The sequence below is a fragment of the Haliotis asinina genome, chromosome 8 (genome assembly GCF_037392515.1).
Source record: "Haliotis asinina isolate JCU_RB_2024 chromosome 8, JCU_Hal_asi_v2, whole genome shotgun sequence".
NCBI lineage: Eukaryota > Metazoa > Mollusca > Gastropoda > Lepetellida > Haliotidae > Haliotis > Haliotis asinina.
In genome coordinates, this window is record NC_090287.1 from 50,204,935 (window position 1) to 50,222,852 (window position 17,918).

Consider the following 17,918-nt stretch of genomic DNA (forward strand, 5'->3'; position numbering starts at 1 on the left):
GTGTCAAAGTTTATCAAATGTTGATGATCAGTCCAAGGACTGTGTTCCTGGTATGCAACAATTGTATAAATTTCATTGCTCAGAAAGTTGTCTTTTTAACATTTCAAAGATCATTGCTGCAAATATTTAGGAAGGCTTGCAGTATAAATATGTAAATCCACTTCTCAAAATTGTTCATCAGGGTTTATAAGGTAGTGTAGTGGACAAGAGGAATTAGTGTGAAATACCTCTTATATTCCCAGAACAGAAGCCAGGTTTTAGTGTCTCTATCTTGATGTTGTCACAATATTCCAATAAGCATATTTAAACCTCACTTATTTTCCAAGGTATTTGTTGTTTTGCAATTCTCTAAATGTAGCATTAATTCATGTGACTTTACTAGGATAAACAGGTTAAGGAATTACAAGGTTTCATTTCAATATGATTGAAATTCTGAAAGTGATAAATATTTTATGTTCCAAAGGGTTGAATAATTTGCTTAATGAGTAGCATTTGAGCGTTGTCTGTCTGCCACATGTGGAAGTATGCTAGACGGGCATCATTAAGTAGTGTAGCCTGTTTTTTATTTATGGAGATAGAAAACTTTGCTGCCTTGGAGAAGAAGTCACAAAAATTATCAGTCTGGTAACCAATGAAGTTTCAAAGAGAGTGTTTCATTGTTACTTTTTACAGAATTGAGCAGCCTGGTCAGTGTGTGTCTGGTATAAACAAACCCCACAAGAGTCTGCCCTCTTGTAGATACAGACATCACAATGTTGGATGTGACTTTGCTTACCTATCATGTCGTAGTTGACTGTGTTTGTCCCGTAAGTAACACTCTGAGCATCTGAGTGCTGCCACATAACAAATCTGACTGTCATATATTTCACCTAAATATCTTAACATATGAAAGCACATAAACATAAATTCAGTATACATGGCATAAGTAGCTGGGCATTTGTGTACACCACTATCTCTGGTCTTGTGTACAAGCACATTCAGCTTTTGTCACCTAGCGTTTTACATCATACATTTAACAATGTCTATCATCAATCAATGAATAACATTTAACCATCTTGTTTTCACCAGATGTATGCACATTGTCAAATTCTGACAATGGATGGAGTTGTGCATCAAGAGTCAATAATCTTTGTGATGTGTTGAATTAAATCACATTCTTCACGCATATCTTAACAATCATGTAAAAATCACAACCCTGGCATGCTTGTCATCTCAAGTACACATTTGTATCATATATGAATCTAACGATGCTAAAAGGAAATTGTGGTAAAGAAGCATTTCCTTGTTGAAGAAAGCTGATGAAAGCTGATTCAACTTCTAAGAGCGCATCTGTACCACATCATTTTATCTTGTAACAATATTGATTTTAGCCTGCCTAGGATGGATACAACTCCTGGAATCTTTAGTCATTCAATGTCAAATTCTTTATAGGAAAGCCCTAGTCAATTTGTATGTTAAATTACCTAGCAAGAACCACTTAGCAGTATTATATCAATTGTGCTTCAGGTAATACTCCACTATCATATTGAGTTTCGTGGTTTTTGGTAAGAGGAGAAATTCAAGTTAAAGTGGTTTTATCTATAAGACAATAATTTTATTTGGAGATGCAGGCGATTAAATTGGTTCAAAATAGAAAGTCTTTTTACCCCAGAGGCCTTTGGTTTCAGCCTAGTTCTGGTGGAGCTGATAAAATTATTTTCATTAACAAAGATTGAGAGTAACAGACAAATAGACTTGGAAATCCACAGTGACACTGAAGGTTTGGAGGAATTTAAGATAAGGGATGAAAGTATCTTGGGCATGGTTCCAAGGATACCTGTAGCAGTGTTGCGACATAGTCACTATCTTAAATACTACATTTTCAGAGGAACAGCTGCTTTTCTTACCTGTGGATATTTCCAAATATTTATTCAAGAGCTTTTCTCTGAGTTAAAGGTGAAAATCATTTAATTCCTAGAAGAGCAGTTTTTTCAATATTCAATTACCTTGTAATTCAGTGATACTTTTTATTCCACTTCTGCTTCAATTTTGAAAATCTGAATTTTTCCCACAGTTATTCTTGGGCAATTAGAGTGTTTGGACAATTTATTTTGTTGCCACGTACACCACCTTCTGTGTGTGATCCCAACTTTAATGAGATCCCTTACACAGGGAAATCACTTTTAGGATTCCAGTAGCCAAGTAATGCAAAAAAAAGTGATTTTGCTCTATATTTCAGTCAAACTTTCTAAACCATCACATTTTTTGCAGGCTTCCATTTCAAGTGCCCTATCTTAAATGAATTTGTCTTCCTTATTTTCTCTTAGCAGCTTTCCTTTCAAGGATCCCACCTTGTGTGTTTTTTTCACATTGAGTGCTTAGTATTTGCACCATGCATGAACAGTAGGCCATGGCCTGGAACTAATACTATCTGCTATCAAACAGTACACTAAATATTTGGAATACAAACACACCAACTACTGGTATCTTCAATAACAATTTGCCATTCAGATTTTCACCTACTTTCATCTCTTTGTCATGATACTCACCATTTTGCTTTGGTATCAGAAATGGGTTTAAATATTTGGATCATTGGAGTTTACCCAGTACAGTGTTATGAAAACAGATAAGATGTTGTCAGTTATATATTCAAAGTCATAACAACTTTCTCCTCCTTCACAGAGATCAGAAGGTCAGGAATTCACATCATGAACAAATTCACCTTGAATGTCTGCTGTATGTCTTTAACTACTTTAAGCTCAAATAGTTTATTCATGGCAGATGACTGTCATTATTTAGCTTATGAATAAATTGAGAGTATCTGTTTGATGTAGTGATGACATGTAGTCCTTCCATTTAGCAAAAGTTTTTCTGCCAAAATATGAAACATATCCTGTACATTGCAAAATGATTGATAGCTGTGTACAGTATGTAAGTCGAATCATTGACATATACAAGAACTAATTTCATAGAAGAACATAGATCCTTCAAAGAACCATAGAACTGCTTGTAAATATACTTAGAGGATATTGAAAGTCTGTGTTATGTTGTCAGCACAGGAAATAGATATGTAAACATGGATATCTTGAGATAAACCAGGCTAAATATTGTTGGTATATTGATCCTATAGATGTATATATACTTGGTATTCATAATAGATACTGATACCATGGGTGTGTACCTATGCATTTTCATGTGAGAATTAACATTTACCAAAATTTGCTGGGTTTTTTTCTCTATTGATAGAATTTATTTCAACAGAAAATTGGCATAATCCCTGGAAAAGACATGAAAATCTTTCAAGCTAATAGTGTATGAACTTTACATAAATATTTAGGAATGCACTAAATGGATGTATTTCCCCAGGTTGAGCTGATATACAGTGATATAACTGTAATACTCTAAAATGACAGACTCAGCTCATTCCATCTTAATGCCTCATCGTTTCATCAGTCTTAGTATTTGGCTTTGTCCTAAGGCAGAAGTGCAGGCTAATGGATAAAGTATTCACCAGGGTAGGTTTTAGTCTGTGAGTGGTTAGAATTCATGAGTGCAGTTTCATCATTTTCCCTGCTGTGACATTCCTTGAATGTTCAGGCAGCTAACTGCTGAATGTCACAACTTGCTTAACCCTGTGTTATTTATTTTTGTAATATGTTTTCTGCTATAAGAAAACCTATTGAAATGTAATCATAACCTGATATCAGCGAAGGATCATGCTTTTGATAGTGCATAAATTCTTATCAATGTTAGAAAAGCTCTCTTTTTCTCTCAGGTAAATTTTATAAATTTCTGGGCATGTTTTTGTGTTTAGATGTTTTCACAAATGCTTCAGACTTTGCATGTTATTTTTGTAAAATGTATTACATGACTTGCAGTCAATCCTGGTCAACAGGGTGTGAGATCAAACAAGCTCTAAGGGGTCCATGAGGGTGCTTTTCATTCACAATCTTCAAAGGCCACTAACTGTATTATTACAAAACATTTAAATTCTGTTGCTAGCAAATTAGATTACCAAATCTGGACCTGCTGAAACTCTTGACCTAATTCCATAATGATCGAAGTAGCCAGCAACTTTGTTGTCCCAGCATGAAAGGCTGGTTCCCTACCATTAAAAGAAATCCATTTATGTATTTGCTAAATTTGTCAGGTGGCACTACAGAATAATCTGGTGCAGCTGCACTGGTTCTTCTAGCTTTGCTATTATTTCATTACTGCAGCGAGAATCCATGTTGGAAATAGGCTCTTATTGCAAACTTATACTGTGTTGAGTTTATCACAAATTGCACATAAATTGGAAGAAATTGCTGGTTAAGTTGGTTGACTTGTCATATTTGGAGGGGAATTATAAGAAGGATGTGTGGCGTATCCTAACCTTGTCTTTCAAGCTCTGCTAATTGGCTGGAAAAAAGGCGTAAATGTTGGGAAATTTATAATGGATAGTTTTGGTTCTTGTGAAGTCATTGATATGAATGTAGGGGTTGAATGTGGAGGCACTCTCCCTGGCTTTGAAGATGGATAAGGTATACCACACACATACACCTCAGCACAGCCTCTTCATCATCTGTCGTATATTTTAATTTCTTATGACTGTGTTTACTAACAAGATTCAAATCTGTGTTTTCATCATGTAAACATACATGTGGTAAAATGAATAATTTAGTTCACGGCCACTGCACTCAAGTAATTTGTGAAAGATGGAATCGATTATATCGTGGCCTTCAAGATACCAGCTTGTTGCATTCAGCATTTCTGTGAATTATGGTGCAAAAATAAACATAACATAGGAAAGATACATACCTCATTACATATGTGTATCAGCTAGTACATCCTGAAAGTTGTTAATGTGTCAGGGTATCCGTTGTATCAGTCTCATGTTTGTTTCTTTGTTGTGGTTTATTCATAAATAAAGTTGGTGGAATAAAACATTAAAATGAGACAAGTATTGACTAAAGAAAACTCAGCATATCTTACGCTGAATTAACTGAACTGAGCAAACGTCGTGGCCCACTCATCCATCACTTGCAGCTGTGGCAAAGGATGTTTTGTCAGTATAATTTATAAGACATAGTTGGTCATATGAAGCATAGTCCTAGACATTTCAAACCTGAATAGTTCTTCTGCTGTGAATAAATACCAGTACACCCAACCACAGCTGAATGGAAGTGAGCCAGATATTGTTGTTTAACCCTACAGTCAGCAATTTGCTTTTGTGTGATGACAGGAAGTGAATAATGATGTCAGACAAGAGCTGACCAGTGGTTGATGTTAGGAGTAATAGCCACATTGTCAGGGTATAGTGACACACATAAGTGGAACATAGTAAGGACTCTTGTATCTAGCAGATATTTATTTTGAGAGAGCTAGCATATTTCCAATGACATTCAACAGCTGCATCAGACACTTTATCCCTAAGCAATAGTTAGGTTGCTGTATAGCTGAGTTCTCGATGGTCCTTTGTCAGCTCATATGTAAAGGTAAACATAGGAACCTCACAGACTTGGTTTTATTAGAAAGTGATGAAAATAACAGCTTGTTCTTCCCTTGTTCGAGGCATCGGTTTGCAGGGATAATGAATCTTGTGTCAGGCATTTTGAACTCGTTGAGGGGAGGATTAGGAAGCGTGGTTGTTACTGAAATGGCAGTGTTGAAACAGACAGCTTCCATGTATAGATAGATACATGGGTACAGATATTGATTAGTGATTTGTCTTGTGCTCGATGATTTATGATCTAAGATTGGATGCTAAAATGACAGTGATTATCCAAAATGGACTTTAGACTTTAGACATACTTTCCTTGGGAACAATATTGGTGGCTGTCTAAATATTTGAGTCCTTCCATCAGATGTAGTCAACAGATATTTTGATCTAAGGTTGTATTTTAACCAGCCATTTGGTTAACAGACACCCTACTGCACTGGCAAGGTATGGATATCATCTGTGGGAGGACTACACACTGTGCTTGAGATGATACTACTTCCTGTCATACTGATGTTATGTTTGAGACTTCATCACTCTCTACTATACAGATTGAGGGAGGATGTCATCTGGTGGTTGACTCTAAACCTTGCTCTTCCGACAGAGTGAAGACGTTATCACTGAGGAAACACCTCTCACTGTTACACAGAATAGTTAAGGATGTGAGTGGGCTCTATACCTTGCTATACCAGAACTGTCTCCCTTGGTTTGGATGCACTTGATCCCATTACAACATTCAGGCACTGTGTGGAGGATGCAAATTGCTGAACATGGCATAAAGACCTCATGAAAATGTCTTTGTCGCCTTGTCTGAAAAACTGAGAAAAAATGCCTTTCTGCTATGTGATTGTCATTATGAAATACTGAAATGTGTTGTGTGTCCCCTTTGTACAATTTAACAAGTGATATATGGAAAGCATTACTATCATTGACAATTATGCCTTTGTATGAGTTTCAACATGGGCTTGCACAATTTGGACCAAACATTTCACGAGAATTGTTTTAATAGAAAGACTTCAAAGAGTGCAGTGTTTCCTTGCCTTTGAACATGTCTGATGGGATTTCAAACTTTGTTTAAAAAAATGGGTTATAAAAAAGGAATTGTTAAATGCTTTTACTGTTCTTGCAAGAATTCCATAGAGTAAGATGCTGCAAGGGAAATCTCTTCCGACCTGGCATGATGTGTCTAGAGACACTGTGGCAACATGGCCTGGAACTATATATACATCTGATGATAATGTAATGCCTCCGATGATGTGGTAACACAATTTTGCTGTTGCCATGAGGGGCGAAATTTCCATTTTTTATTGCATTTTTGCTTGCTAGTAAAGGTAATGTAATCAAAACATAGTTTCTTCTCAAGAGAAGTTACGTATGCCTTGAATTGAATTCTCTCTGAAGTAAATACATTATTCAGTTTTGTACAGTGTTGATGGACATGAGAAGGAAGATGTCACTGTGCCCAGTGTGTCTTTCATAATGATTGCTTTGTTGTGTGTACATATTCTCTTGCTATATCAGAACTCCATTCTTTCATAATGGATGGCAACATTTCCATATCTATTGCAGTATAATTATAATTCAACAACATTTTGTGTTTAAAGAAAGGACCGCATAAAGTTTCTAAACCATAATAATTTGAACTTTTGGTGCATTAAGGAAATGAGTGAGAAAAGTATAACAGTATCTCCATGTTATGACAAGGTTGGTTGAATTACAAGGATCAGTGATGACTTTGTATGAAGTCTTGGTGATTCTTATCAATGGAAATCTGACTGATAGTTAAAGTTGAATTTAAGCGTCCCTTAACTCAACGCCTGGTAATTTTTACTGATCCTTAGGTATCACATGACGTATTTGGCGTCTTCCTGACCACTCACTGTGTTTTTTTGTGGCGAGGCTTTTTATCTTTATGATGTTCTGCACCATCAAACGTGTATGTGTGAGATTTGTACCTTAGAGAGGTGCTTTCATCTCTAGCCTATTAAATTGTTGAATAGACGTTATGTGTTTGTCTGCTCGATTGACCAGAACTAATTCTTTAGTGTTTTCAGTGCATTCTTGGACACCAATATGTTGTTCAGTGTTTTCCACCAGGTTTTGCTGTACAGTATTTAGTAGCAACCATCATTCCTTCTAATCATGATTCATTTTGTTGAAACTCTTTAGGTAAAATCCATAGGATCAAGTTTTATTATTTTGTTCAGTTCATTGCTTGACACGTGACACCATTGTTGATTGCCAGAAATATGAAACTGTCCTGATACAGTAAATAATGCACACAAAATGTATTAGTGGTAGAAACAGTAAATTCTTGATTGATTCACAAAATGCTATTGTAATGACAACACCCACGCACACACATATCACAGGTAGAATTAGATAATGATTATTTTCACAAAGGTATGTGCTTATATGGCTTCTGCATGTGTTGTTATTTTCAACATTAGAAAAAAAACATACAAGCAATCTTATTTCTTCATAAAATACCTTAGAATTCTAGCAGTATTTTTAAAATATGCATAATAGATTGTTACCAGTAAAGACGTTTCACACAAACATACTTCAGAGTGATAATAGAAAGCAGACGACTTTGATATTGAAATATGTGAAAACTATATTCATATACATATGTACACATTTGAAAAAGGTTTGCATGTTTGTAAATAGTTGTGGTAGAATTAGAAGTTGTGAGCGTAAGTGACTGATGGGTATAATGACTTAGTATCATGTTCTGCCAAAGAGGTGCATCTGTAAGCAGGACGTTCCTGTGCATATACCTTCTCATGGAACAACACTCAATACTGTAACTTGATGCATGTAAAAAATAGAACATACAAGTGAGAGGCTTTAAGTTGTGAGTTAAACAGTTGCTTGGTGCACAACTTGTACATTGTGTTAGCTCTCAGTTGGTTTTTCAAACATGTGAGTTAATTTTTCCAAGTTGGTATTGCCTTGCAATCAGGCTGTACTGTGTTGTGGCGTGACTGTCATAACAGCTCTGTTTACTGCTAGATTGATCTGCACTGCTTGAGGAATAGAACACAGAGGTGGAAAACCCATTTGCCTGTTTCTTTCTAGTTTTTATTGTTTCTGTTGATGTGATGACAAGAGAAGGCTTTGTCGTATTTGTCGACATACAGACCACACATCAGTACAAGGTTTAATACAACGGTATCAAGGTATTAAAGATGAAACTGGAGAATGTTGCCAGTCAATGTTATGTCCTCCACAGACATCATGGCATGCTCATCACATCTTCAATTGCAATACTTTAGCTGATATAAATAAAGTTAAAGACTATTTGGGATTTACCTTGGTCTTACCTATTTTCAAGTAAAGAAGACTTTCAGTTATGTATAAACATGGGATACCAGTGTGGCATCATATGACCCCATTTACTTCATTTCATTTATATTTTCTGATGTTATATCATTGAATAGTTTGAAAGAGATGGAATTTTTAAGAAACCCATACCTTTATACTTAATGAGCATGCGTGCAACTGGTCCTGGAGACGGTTCTATAAGTACATAACTTATATTAACAAGCCTCATGGTTGTCATATTCCATGATGCTAAATGTTATGCAACACAAATTACACACCAAACTAACATTCTGTTTCTTGCAGTCTGAGCTCTTCATTATATCTTTAGCTGTAAATTAGAGGCTAAATGTGGAAAAGTCAGCTGTGAAGGAAGTGGATCCTGTACTGTTTATTCTCTCGCAGAAGGATCTGTTGTTACTGCTTGTGTAGGAATTTGGAAACAATTAGAGGTCCATCTGCACATAATTTTCCTTTTTGTCTCCCCAGGTAGGGTTTTTTTTCATTAAAGAAAATATATGTTGGATCTATTTTAGGAATGTAAGACCTGGCATAGGTGACCTTACAGAAAGTAAGCTTTGCCTTCAGTCTACCAAGATGAAAAACCCAATATTTGAACCCTGGGGACCTAGTGTCAGATTTGATTGCAGTAGTCTTTTCTTGTACCACCTAGTGGTAGCATAGTGGAAGTGGAAGATAAATTTGCTGGACAATTTCTTCTTAATAGTTGCAAGGATGACAGTGTTATCAAAATTAATAGGTTTTGGGACATGTTGTTATGATAGTATTTGTTGTATAAAAGGTACCAGTTGATGAGAATGTTTTGTGAATTTGTATATTAACAGAAAATAGTGCAAAATAGAGTAAGTTGTCACACATATATTGTTAGTCAAATAGTAAATGTTGAAGGACAGTGTTAAACCAGTAGGTAGTCATTAAGGCAAAGAGGTACAAGTAGTAATTTTTAGGATGGCATCGTACTTATAGTAGCTGGGAGGACAGTGTAGTCCTACTAAGTACTTGTTAAGTTTTAGTGCTTAACTTGTAATAATATATTAGGATGGAATTATTATGAATACAGTTAAACAAGTAGTAGTTGTGAGGAGGACAGTGTTGTGGTACTTCCTTGTTCCAGGGAAAGCATCTCTACATTTATGTAGTTGTTCATATATATTCTGTAAACCTTCATGTAGACATTCATGCAAACAATATAAGCCATTGCAAGATAATGTTTCCTTACCCAAGATATGCAGTGTGAATGCATGTGACACACTGTGTAAACTTTGTTGAGGTAACTTTGTGGTCACACAGGTTGTCATGCACCATTATTCTGTGTCTTACACACAGGAACATATCTGGCATGGTGTGATTAATATGATCACAGCTTACGTCATGAGTCAAAAACGTGCTGCCTGGTTTCTGTAAATGACTAGATATGGGTCTCTTGAGACTATGTCTCATCAAGAAAAAAGTACATATTACATGTTGATCAGTAAGATTTCTATAATAGGGCATGTACTCTTTGCACCCCATGCCAGCTTTGCCACTTCAAATCAATCAATGTAGATTCAAAGACAGATACTTTATGCTGAAATGCTGCAAACCACATTTTTTCTTCTTGCTTTTTCCCACAGTTTTTGTTGGCTGGCTGTGATGAGACAAAAGTGGTGATGATGGTGAAGTGGTTCCACACATTGTGAGCTGTGGACAATACAATCAGTGTTTATGTGTTTTTGAAACACATACAGTCTCATTAAGTGCAGACAATAAACCCTCCTCCTCACCCTCTTCCCTCTCTCCCACCCCACCCCTCCAAGTGTTATGTTGAAATAGCTTATGCAGAGAAATCATCCTGCCATGACAGATTCTAAAGAGAATTACACACAATTACATCTTGAATTATTTAAAGGGTATTTTTCTGATTGTTTTCTTGTTTGTTCTTTATCCTAAAGAGGAAAAGCACATTTCTTTATGTAAACAACAATTACAAAAGGTTTACAGTCTGTTGGTGAGAGAATATCCCTTCATGAAAGGAGTATCACAGTTGCAAAAGTTCTGTGTACAATTACGTTATTATGATATGTAAGGGGAAAACACACCGATATTTGTCATGAAAAACCGATGGTGAAGTAACCTGTGAAAGGGTTCAGTTTCTGCCATTTCCAGAATCCTTTGAGTATCATTGCATAAAATAAAGTGGCATAAACCAAATTCACTGAAGACAGGGCATCATCCAGGTTACATGAATCCATAAGATAACAGGTCCAGGGATGGTGACTTGTCAGACATTTCACAGCCAGCTTAAGCAGCCCATACTCTGAATCATGTCACACAATATGACAATCATCACATAGTTGGGATGATCACAGTCAATACAGACAACCTATTCTGCCCACTACTGCCAGTACTGTATACAACCAGGCAGAGGTCTATGTTTTAAGAGAAACCTTTCATAACAAACATTGCCCTGGCTGTTCAGGAGCACATTTCAAAGCCAGGTTATATTCTGACAGTTGTCCCTAACTACAACTTTTTTATACCTACTCTAATATCATACTTAATCCATTAACAAGGTTTAAATGGTTTCAGGTATCAAATGGACTGATAGAACGAGTAGCTGCAGCAGACACCAACTTTAACAAGGAGATGGAACTTGCTCCAAGGGTGTCCCCAGAGTTCGAGCTGACATTAGACAACACACCTGTTTTACATGCCGTCCAGACTCTCAACTTCTTCCAAATGAAAGGTAAGCCTACATTTGTCCCCCCTTTGATTTCTTAAGTCTGCAGATATTTATCAAAGTAACTGAATATCAGATACTCTTGGTAAAGAATGGTGGGAAGGCATCAGGAGAGTTATTGTGGACATGGCAATCAGTTTCTCAATGCATATGTTCATGGAGTGAAACTCCTGTTTCTTACATTCATCCTACCAACATTCACACCACACCCATATATTGACCCTTGTGGCAGTAGAATATCTTCATTGCTTATAGATGGTAATAGCATTCTTCTTTTTACAAGTGTGACAATGGATTCAAAGGTTCTGCCCCCAATTACATTGGAACGGACTATAGTCATTCCTATCCTCATTTCCTCTCAAACACAGGGCTGTAATAGCAGTGGAAGTTGTAAATTGAGCATTTACTTTCACCTTCAAACCATTTAATCTTTGTTGATTGTTACATTAGTGCCCTGGTGCTTGTATCTATTATATTTGGTCATTTTACTTGAAACTTCCTATTACCTTCCACAATTTATTTTCCTTCTCACAGGTTTTACTGCATCAGTTTGTCTGACAACTAATAAACAGATATTAACCATGATGAATTGTTATCAGACAGCTATGCTATTCTCCACACTATTATTGATGAAAATTGATTCTGTATCAATTTTGTAAAAACTAGACAAATGCATAACCTTTTCTAGATCTTCTTGCATTTGTTCTGCATAATTCTGCTTTAAAATAGTGGCATGCTTTTTCTGTCAGACCCAGTCTGATGAATTGCTGGGTGTAGATTGTCCTGTGGGAACTCTTACTTCTGATAATCTTGATTGCTGCAATCCTAACAACTACCAAGTTTGTGTTAAAACACTTGTACAATATCCGCATACAGGATACAGGGTTTTATTGGTTGTTCAACATGTCCATCTATGTAGCATGAAGTTAAAAACTCAGAAAGGAAGTGTCTTTGTGATGGCTGCCTGGGGAGTGCAGATTTATTGTAATTATCTTGGAAATCATTCGGTGTCCATTAATCTGTTGTTATCTAGAGTATGGCACCTGTTTGCCTGATGAAAAAAGAAATTCTGTTTAGCTCTGTTGTGATAAGGTAGAGTTAACATGGCTGATCAGATATGTTGAAGAGATTGAATGGTTCAAGTGTTGGGAATCGTAGATTTCTTTAGATTTTACCATTTGAGTGCTTATCTCCTCTGGGACCTTATTCTAATCTGTTTCATGGAAGAGTATTTTCTTTATGGATAGTGAGGTGTTAGAACATATGCATCAGTTTTCGTGTATCAAAAATGATGAAGGCACCCTTTGTTTCTTTTTCCAACTATGTGCCAACATATTCAGTGTTAGCTATAAAGTTAAAACCTTTGTCAGTGACAGTCATTTATGCCTTTTGACATTTACTTGAGTATGCTACACAAGGTTTTATTATCAGTGGATTGTAATAATTGTGTCAGCTTTTGTAGTTTTATGGGTAGGTATTGATAGTGTTTGTGTTGCCTAAACATATTTGTCCAGTGTTGATGTGAAGCTTGTCTCAAGAGCCTGGCTGTTGTTGGTATTGGTCAGTTGACATACCATGTTAAGGGAAACAAGCACTTACATTAAATTAGCTCTGTAAAATCTGTCTGAAGAGGTCGGTACAGTTTAACTTAGTTGTCATGTAAGTAGCACTTGGTCATAAACTGATTTAACAGTTTCACAGCATAAAGGCATTTGAATGATGAAGTCTGATGGGTGCGAAGAGATTGAGATTCATGTGATTGGTCATGGCTTATCAAGTCAAGCAAAACATTCAGTTTGATTGGTTAGATATGCAAGAGTAGACATTAGGGAGTCATTACAAGTTACATACTATGAATTGATTGTCCCGAGAGACTGGTCATTGTAAAGTCCATTTCCAGAAATATTGTAGTCACTTGTGGTTGAGAAGTGTTTGGAGAACTGGGTTTTAATGTCCCTGTGTGGTCATCCAGTGTGGTCATGGGAGTGAGAGACAGGCAATTATGTGTTATTGATGCCGTTTTAATGTGACAGTCTGACCATGTAACAATGAAGAAGGAACAAGGGGTTTGGATGGAGACAAGGGAACAGTCTCAAGTACATTGTTCTGGATTTGGCACCATGGTCTGAGAAGAATGAAGATCAATAAGAAAATATGGAACATGGAATAGGAGGCATTTACATAGGATTGTAGTAGGTGCAGTAGGAGTTTGTGTATCACTTTAGTATGATTATGATTTTTCATGCCTTTTCTAAAATTTCGCAAGGCAACAGTGTTAAAGTGTGGGAGCTATAATCACTTTATCTATCATATACAATCATGCTACAGGGTATTTTTCTGAGTCCACTACCTATTTTGAAATTAAGTACTTTGCAAGGTAGACAGTGTTTGTTCTGCATCAATAGACCACATGGGATAGAATCTTTTCCTTAGAAAGTTGCATCTTTTTCTTATTGCTATATGAAAGTCTATATGAACACATACACACAAACATAAGATGTGTTCTATATCACCATCATATATGATTGTAATGTCATGTGATAATTTCCTCAAATACAATGTTTATGACTTTGGAGGATGGATAAGTGATGAGAGCTTTTAGTAGGAATAGTTGTTTTCTACAGCTTCTTGAAAGTGAAAACTGGAATTTATTTGTCAAGGAGTATAAGATTATGCTGCGATATGAAAACAAACCATGAAATATATCCAAACTGTAAAACTTTTAAATCTAACCTTTATTTATATCGACCGAGTGTCTTAAATGCAATAGAAACTATGTCTTGACAAGTGACTGATCGAATGTTTGGGTTTTTCTTGTACTTTGAAAGCTGTGATCCAGTTATTTTACAAGAAACTTTCAACTGTCTACTTTGCCTTTGCATTGCAAAGTCAGATTTCAATGTCAGATTGGGAAAAACAACTTAATATGTTGCTTAGATTGAAAGCTTCCATTTTGTGTGTCAGGTATCTTTCAAATAAGAATGCGTAATGTGGCTGGGTATGTAACGATTTGATGGAGCATAGTCATGCTATTTTAAATTGCCTTGAGACTGTCATCTTTCAAATATCTGATCCTGATTAATTTTGAAGTAGAATCTGATTTTATGGAGATGAGCTGATTACATGTATAATAATGTCAGTCATCTTGAAGGTCATGTCATGTTATTAAAAACAAAAGCAGGGACTAGTTTTGCAGTCATTGTCAAAGAAGTACAAAACCATGTTATCAGGAATTAAACATATTTGTTCTCCCAGAGGACCAAGGGTTTTCATTCCTTTGTTTGAGGACAACCACCACACAGAAGGGGTCTGGCATTATCAAATCAGCCCAGTTGTAACCCCCTAATTCTAATTTGGTTCCAACCTGTGCATTGAATGACTGAGCAGCCATATTGGAGTTCCATCAATGGCCATCCAGAGTGGGCCACAAGGTCAAAGTTAGCCATTCAGTCTTCAAGATTGCATGATTTACAGAGTTCTTGAGCCCATGTTTGATGTGCAGATTAACAAGATCAACTCTTTCTGTCACACTTTTCTGACAGATGTGAGAAATGGTTGGCTGATAGGGCAGTTTGTTGTTTTTGAGAACAAGGACATCATCCAGACACAGAAAATACCGCTGGAGCAATATTTGTCCAGACTGGCCTGTGGTAGAGGATTATCTGATTGCATGAAACAATGGAGGATGATTGGGTCACAAACAATATTGCACAAGGGGGGGACAAGTGGCAAGTCATGAGATGGTGATTGAAACATGCATGGCAGTTATAAAGAATAGCATTTATCAGTTTTCTTGGTTTTCAGCCCAGTTTTCCCTGACATTTTAGAAACCGGATCTGAGACAGTTAAAAATCAAGATCATAATAATCAGGTGAAAAAATGAAGCAATAAATAATATTCACAAATACTGCTTATATGATACAAGAACTTAAATACCAATACTGTGATCCACATTTTCCCTAAAGGCCTTTTTTCACATTGTTGTTTAATATCAGTATTGCAATTTAAAAGAAAAATGTCTATGTGCTTTGCACATTTTCATTTTCATATTGTTAGGGTACCAAACACAATTTTTCATTATGGTAGTAGTAGCACATCTAAATAGTATATTATTTTAAAATATGTTCTGTAACTTTGTCAAGTGGAAGGTAAAATGTCAGCAATTTTAATTTAAACTTTTCTGCTAACATGTAAGTTGCCATGTTGTACTTATGTGTTGCATATGTATCATTGAACAGCCATTGGCAATTTTTGTAACCATGAACTGAACGGAATTTAACAACACTACTTTGAGCAGGACTCCTACTGTTGGATGTCAAACACTTGAATGTTTTCACCATGTCTGTTACATCACTTAAGTTGGGATCAAAAGTTGTGTGACTTGTTACATGAAGAGAAGCATTACAAATTGACACCTAATGGCTGCTCACAAGTCAAAAGTATTTTCATACAACTTGGTGAGGAGAATATCAAGCTGAGGTATCTGGCCACCACCTGATCCTGTGACCATGGGGGAGAAATGTCAGCCAACTGGATAGCTTCTGTTGCCTTCTAGTTCAAGCTGTTAGATTCTGAAATGGATGTCAGGTTCTTCACTGCCCACCTCTACATAAATCTCAGTGGATTCAGGTGCCAGTCTGTTGATGTTTCTGTCCCAGTAAGACAGTTGTAAGCCCATGTTATTTCAACCTATGGGACTTGAAACAGATTTTGGGGTTTGAACACAACAATAGATTCAGGTCTATTTAGATCAGCAAAGTCATTTTTTATCTAGAACTATCATGTTACATAAGGGACTTGCAGAATTTGTATGAGAACAATTGTCAGGAATCTTGTTCAGGAGACAGGATGTGTCTTGGCGTGAGTGTTGTCATCTAGGCAAAAATATTTCAAATATGTCTACAGAATGAAGAATAACATCCAAGTAGCTCCCAGAATAATGTCTAATTTCAGGTACAGCTATGGCAATCTACACTTGCCAAATCATTCTTGACTTGAACTGGACAGACTAGATGTCAATAACATTATGGGTATATAACAGCACGGACAGACTGAGCTACAGTTGACAGTATGATCAATTATTGATGTGGGATATTATTTTGAGCCCATTGATCATGGATGTATAGGACTTCATATGTAACTTTACATATATTGGTGTACATTATTATACCAGCATTCCCCAGGGGTTGTGAAGATATGGAGCAAGATAACCATGTTTCAGTGGTGTGAGAAATGTGGATGAAGTGTCCACCACAAGACATAGACTATGACTGACCTCCTCATGATGACCTTGGAAAGATGTTGGACAACCTATTGCTGCAAGTGAAGCAGTCTTGTACAACAAATGTTTTAAAACAGATGCTATTATGTTATTTCCATGTGTTTCACAGCATGGGAATGCTCAATCAGGACAAACCAAATCATTTGCAGACATTACTGTTTTGCAGTACATGTCATGCAAACTAAACATGCAAAGTACTAGAATTATTTTACTTCCTACATGATCTACCCAATCAGCTGAGTGATAGAAGAGAAGCGCTGTGGTCACATTTGTCAGTCCTGAACCACCCATAACCACCATCAGCTTCTCCTCTGGATGATCCCTTCAGGTCATTCTCAACATAATCATGTTTTCAAGCCATTTTGACATTCTTGTCACAGAGTATTTCTATTTGTTAAAGTCGAGAAATAGCGTCAAAACTGCTGCCATGAAATGACAATGAGGAATCAAATGTTTAATTCACAGACTTTAACCTGAATTCATTATCTGCTCAACTGACAAGTTCAGTATGGCAGGGTGAGTGTTCATGTCATAAGGAACTGCTTTCACATATCTGCAGTATGTTCCCAAGAAATTCCACAACTGTGCAGTTGGACAGTGACAGTGGTTGTGCCCTGTCATGGCTGACTGGCAGCAATTTTGGACTGTCACACATGCTAGGGGGCCTGCTAATGAGGCGGAATATGGAGTTACAGGATAAAGAGGCTGTCAGCCACCCCCTCCCTAAATCTGCATTTTATTCGGTCAGTTGCTCGTCATCATGCCATCCTGTCCACCTTGGCATTGATGGACAGCTTGACAAACCCATGCATAATGTATGCATATCACTGTCAGCTGTTAAGCTTTTTCCAATTAAAATCTTTCTCAGCAGTTACTCTTTGAAATTGTGTTTGTTCTAGAGGGCAACCTGTTAAATTGAAATGTTTCACAACATTGTCTATTAGAAATTGACTGCTATCTGTTTGAAGTGTAGGGTCAAAAAATTGAATTTGGGCAGTTTAAAGCATTTAATTATAGTTTCAGTAAGAAAGTTTCAGGATGTCTTCTTTTGATGGTTCCTCATTTTCAGGGAACTTTGTGTCTCAAGAAATGATTGATACTGGGGTCAAGTGTTC

The 17,918-nt window shown here is 36.5% G+C and overlaps 1 protein-coding gene across 1 annotated transcript in view; it reads left to right on the forward strand.

The window, feature by feature from the left end:
- Positions 1-17,918, forward strand: part of LOC137294568 (E3 ubiquitin-protein ligase TRIM9-like) — a 189,641-nt gene that overhangs the window by 106,379 nt on the left and 65,344 nt on the right. Inside the window, exon 4 of the mRNA XM_067825612.1 lies at positions 11,372-11,528. Coding sequence (XP_067681713.1) covers positions 11,372-11,528 — 157 coding nt within the window. The remainder of the gene's footprint in view (positions 1-11,371; positions 11,529-17,918) is intronic.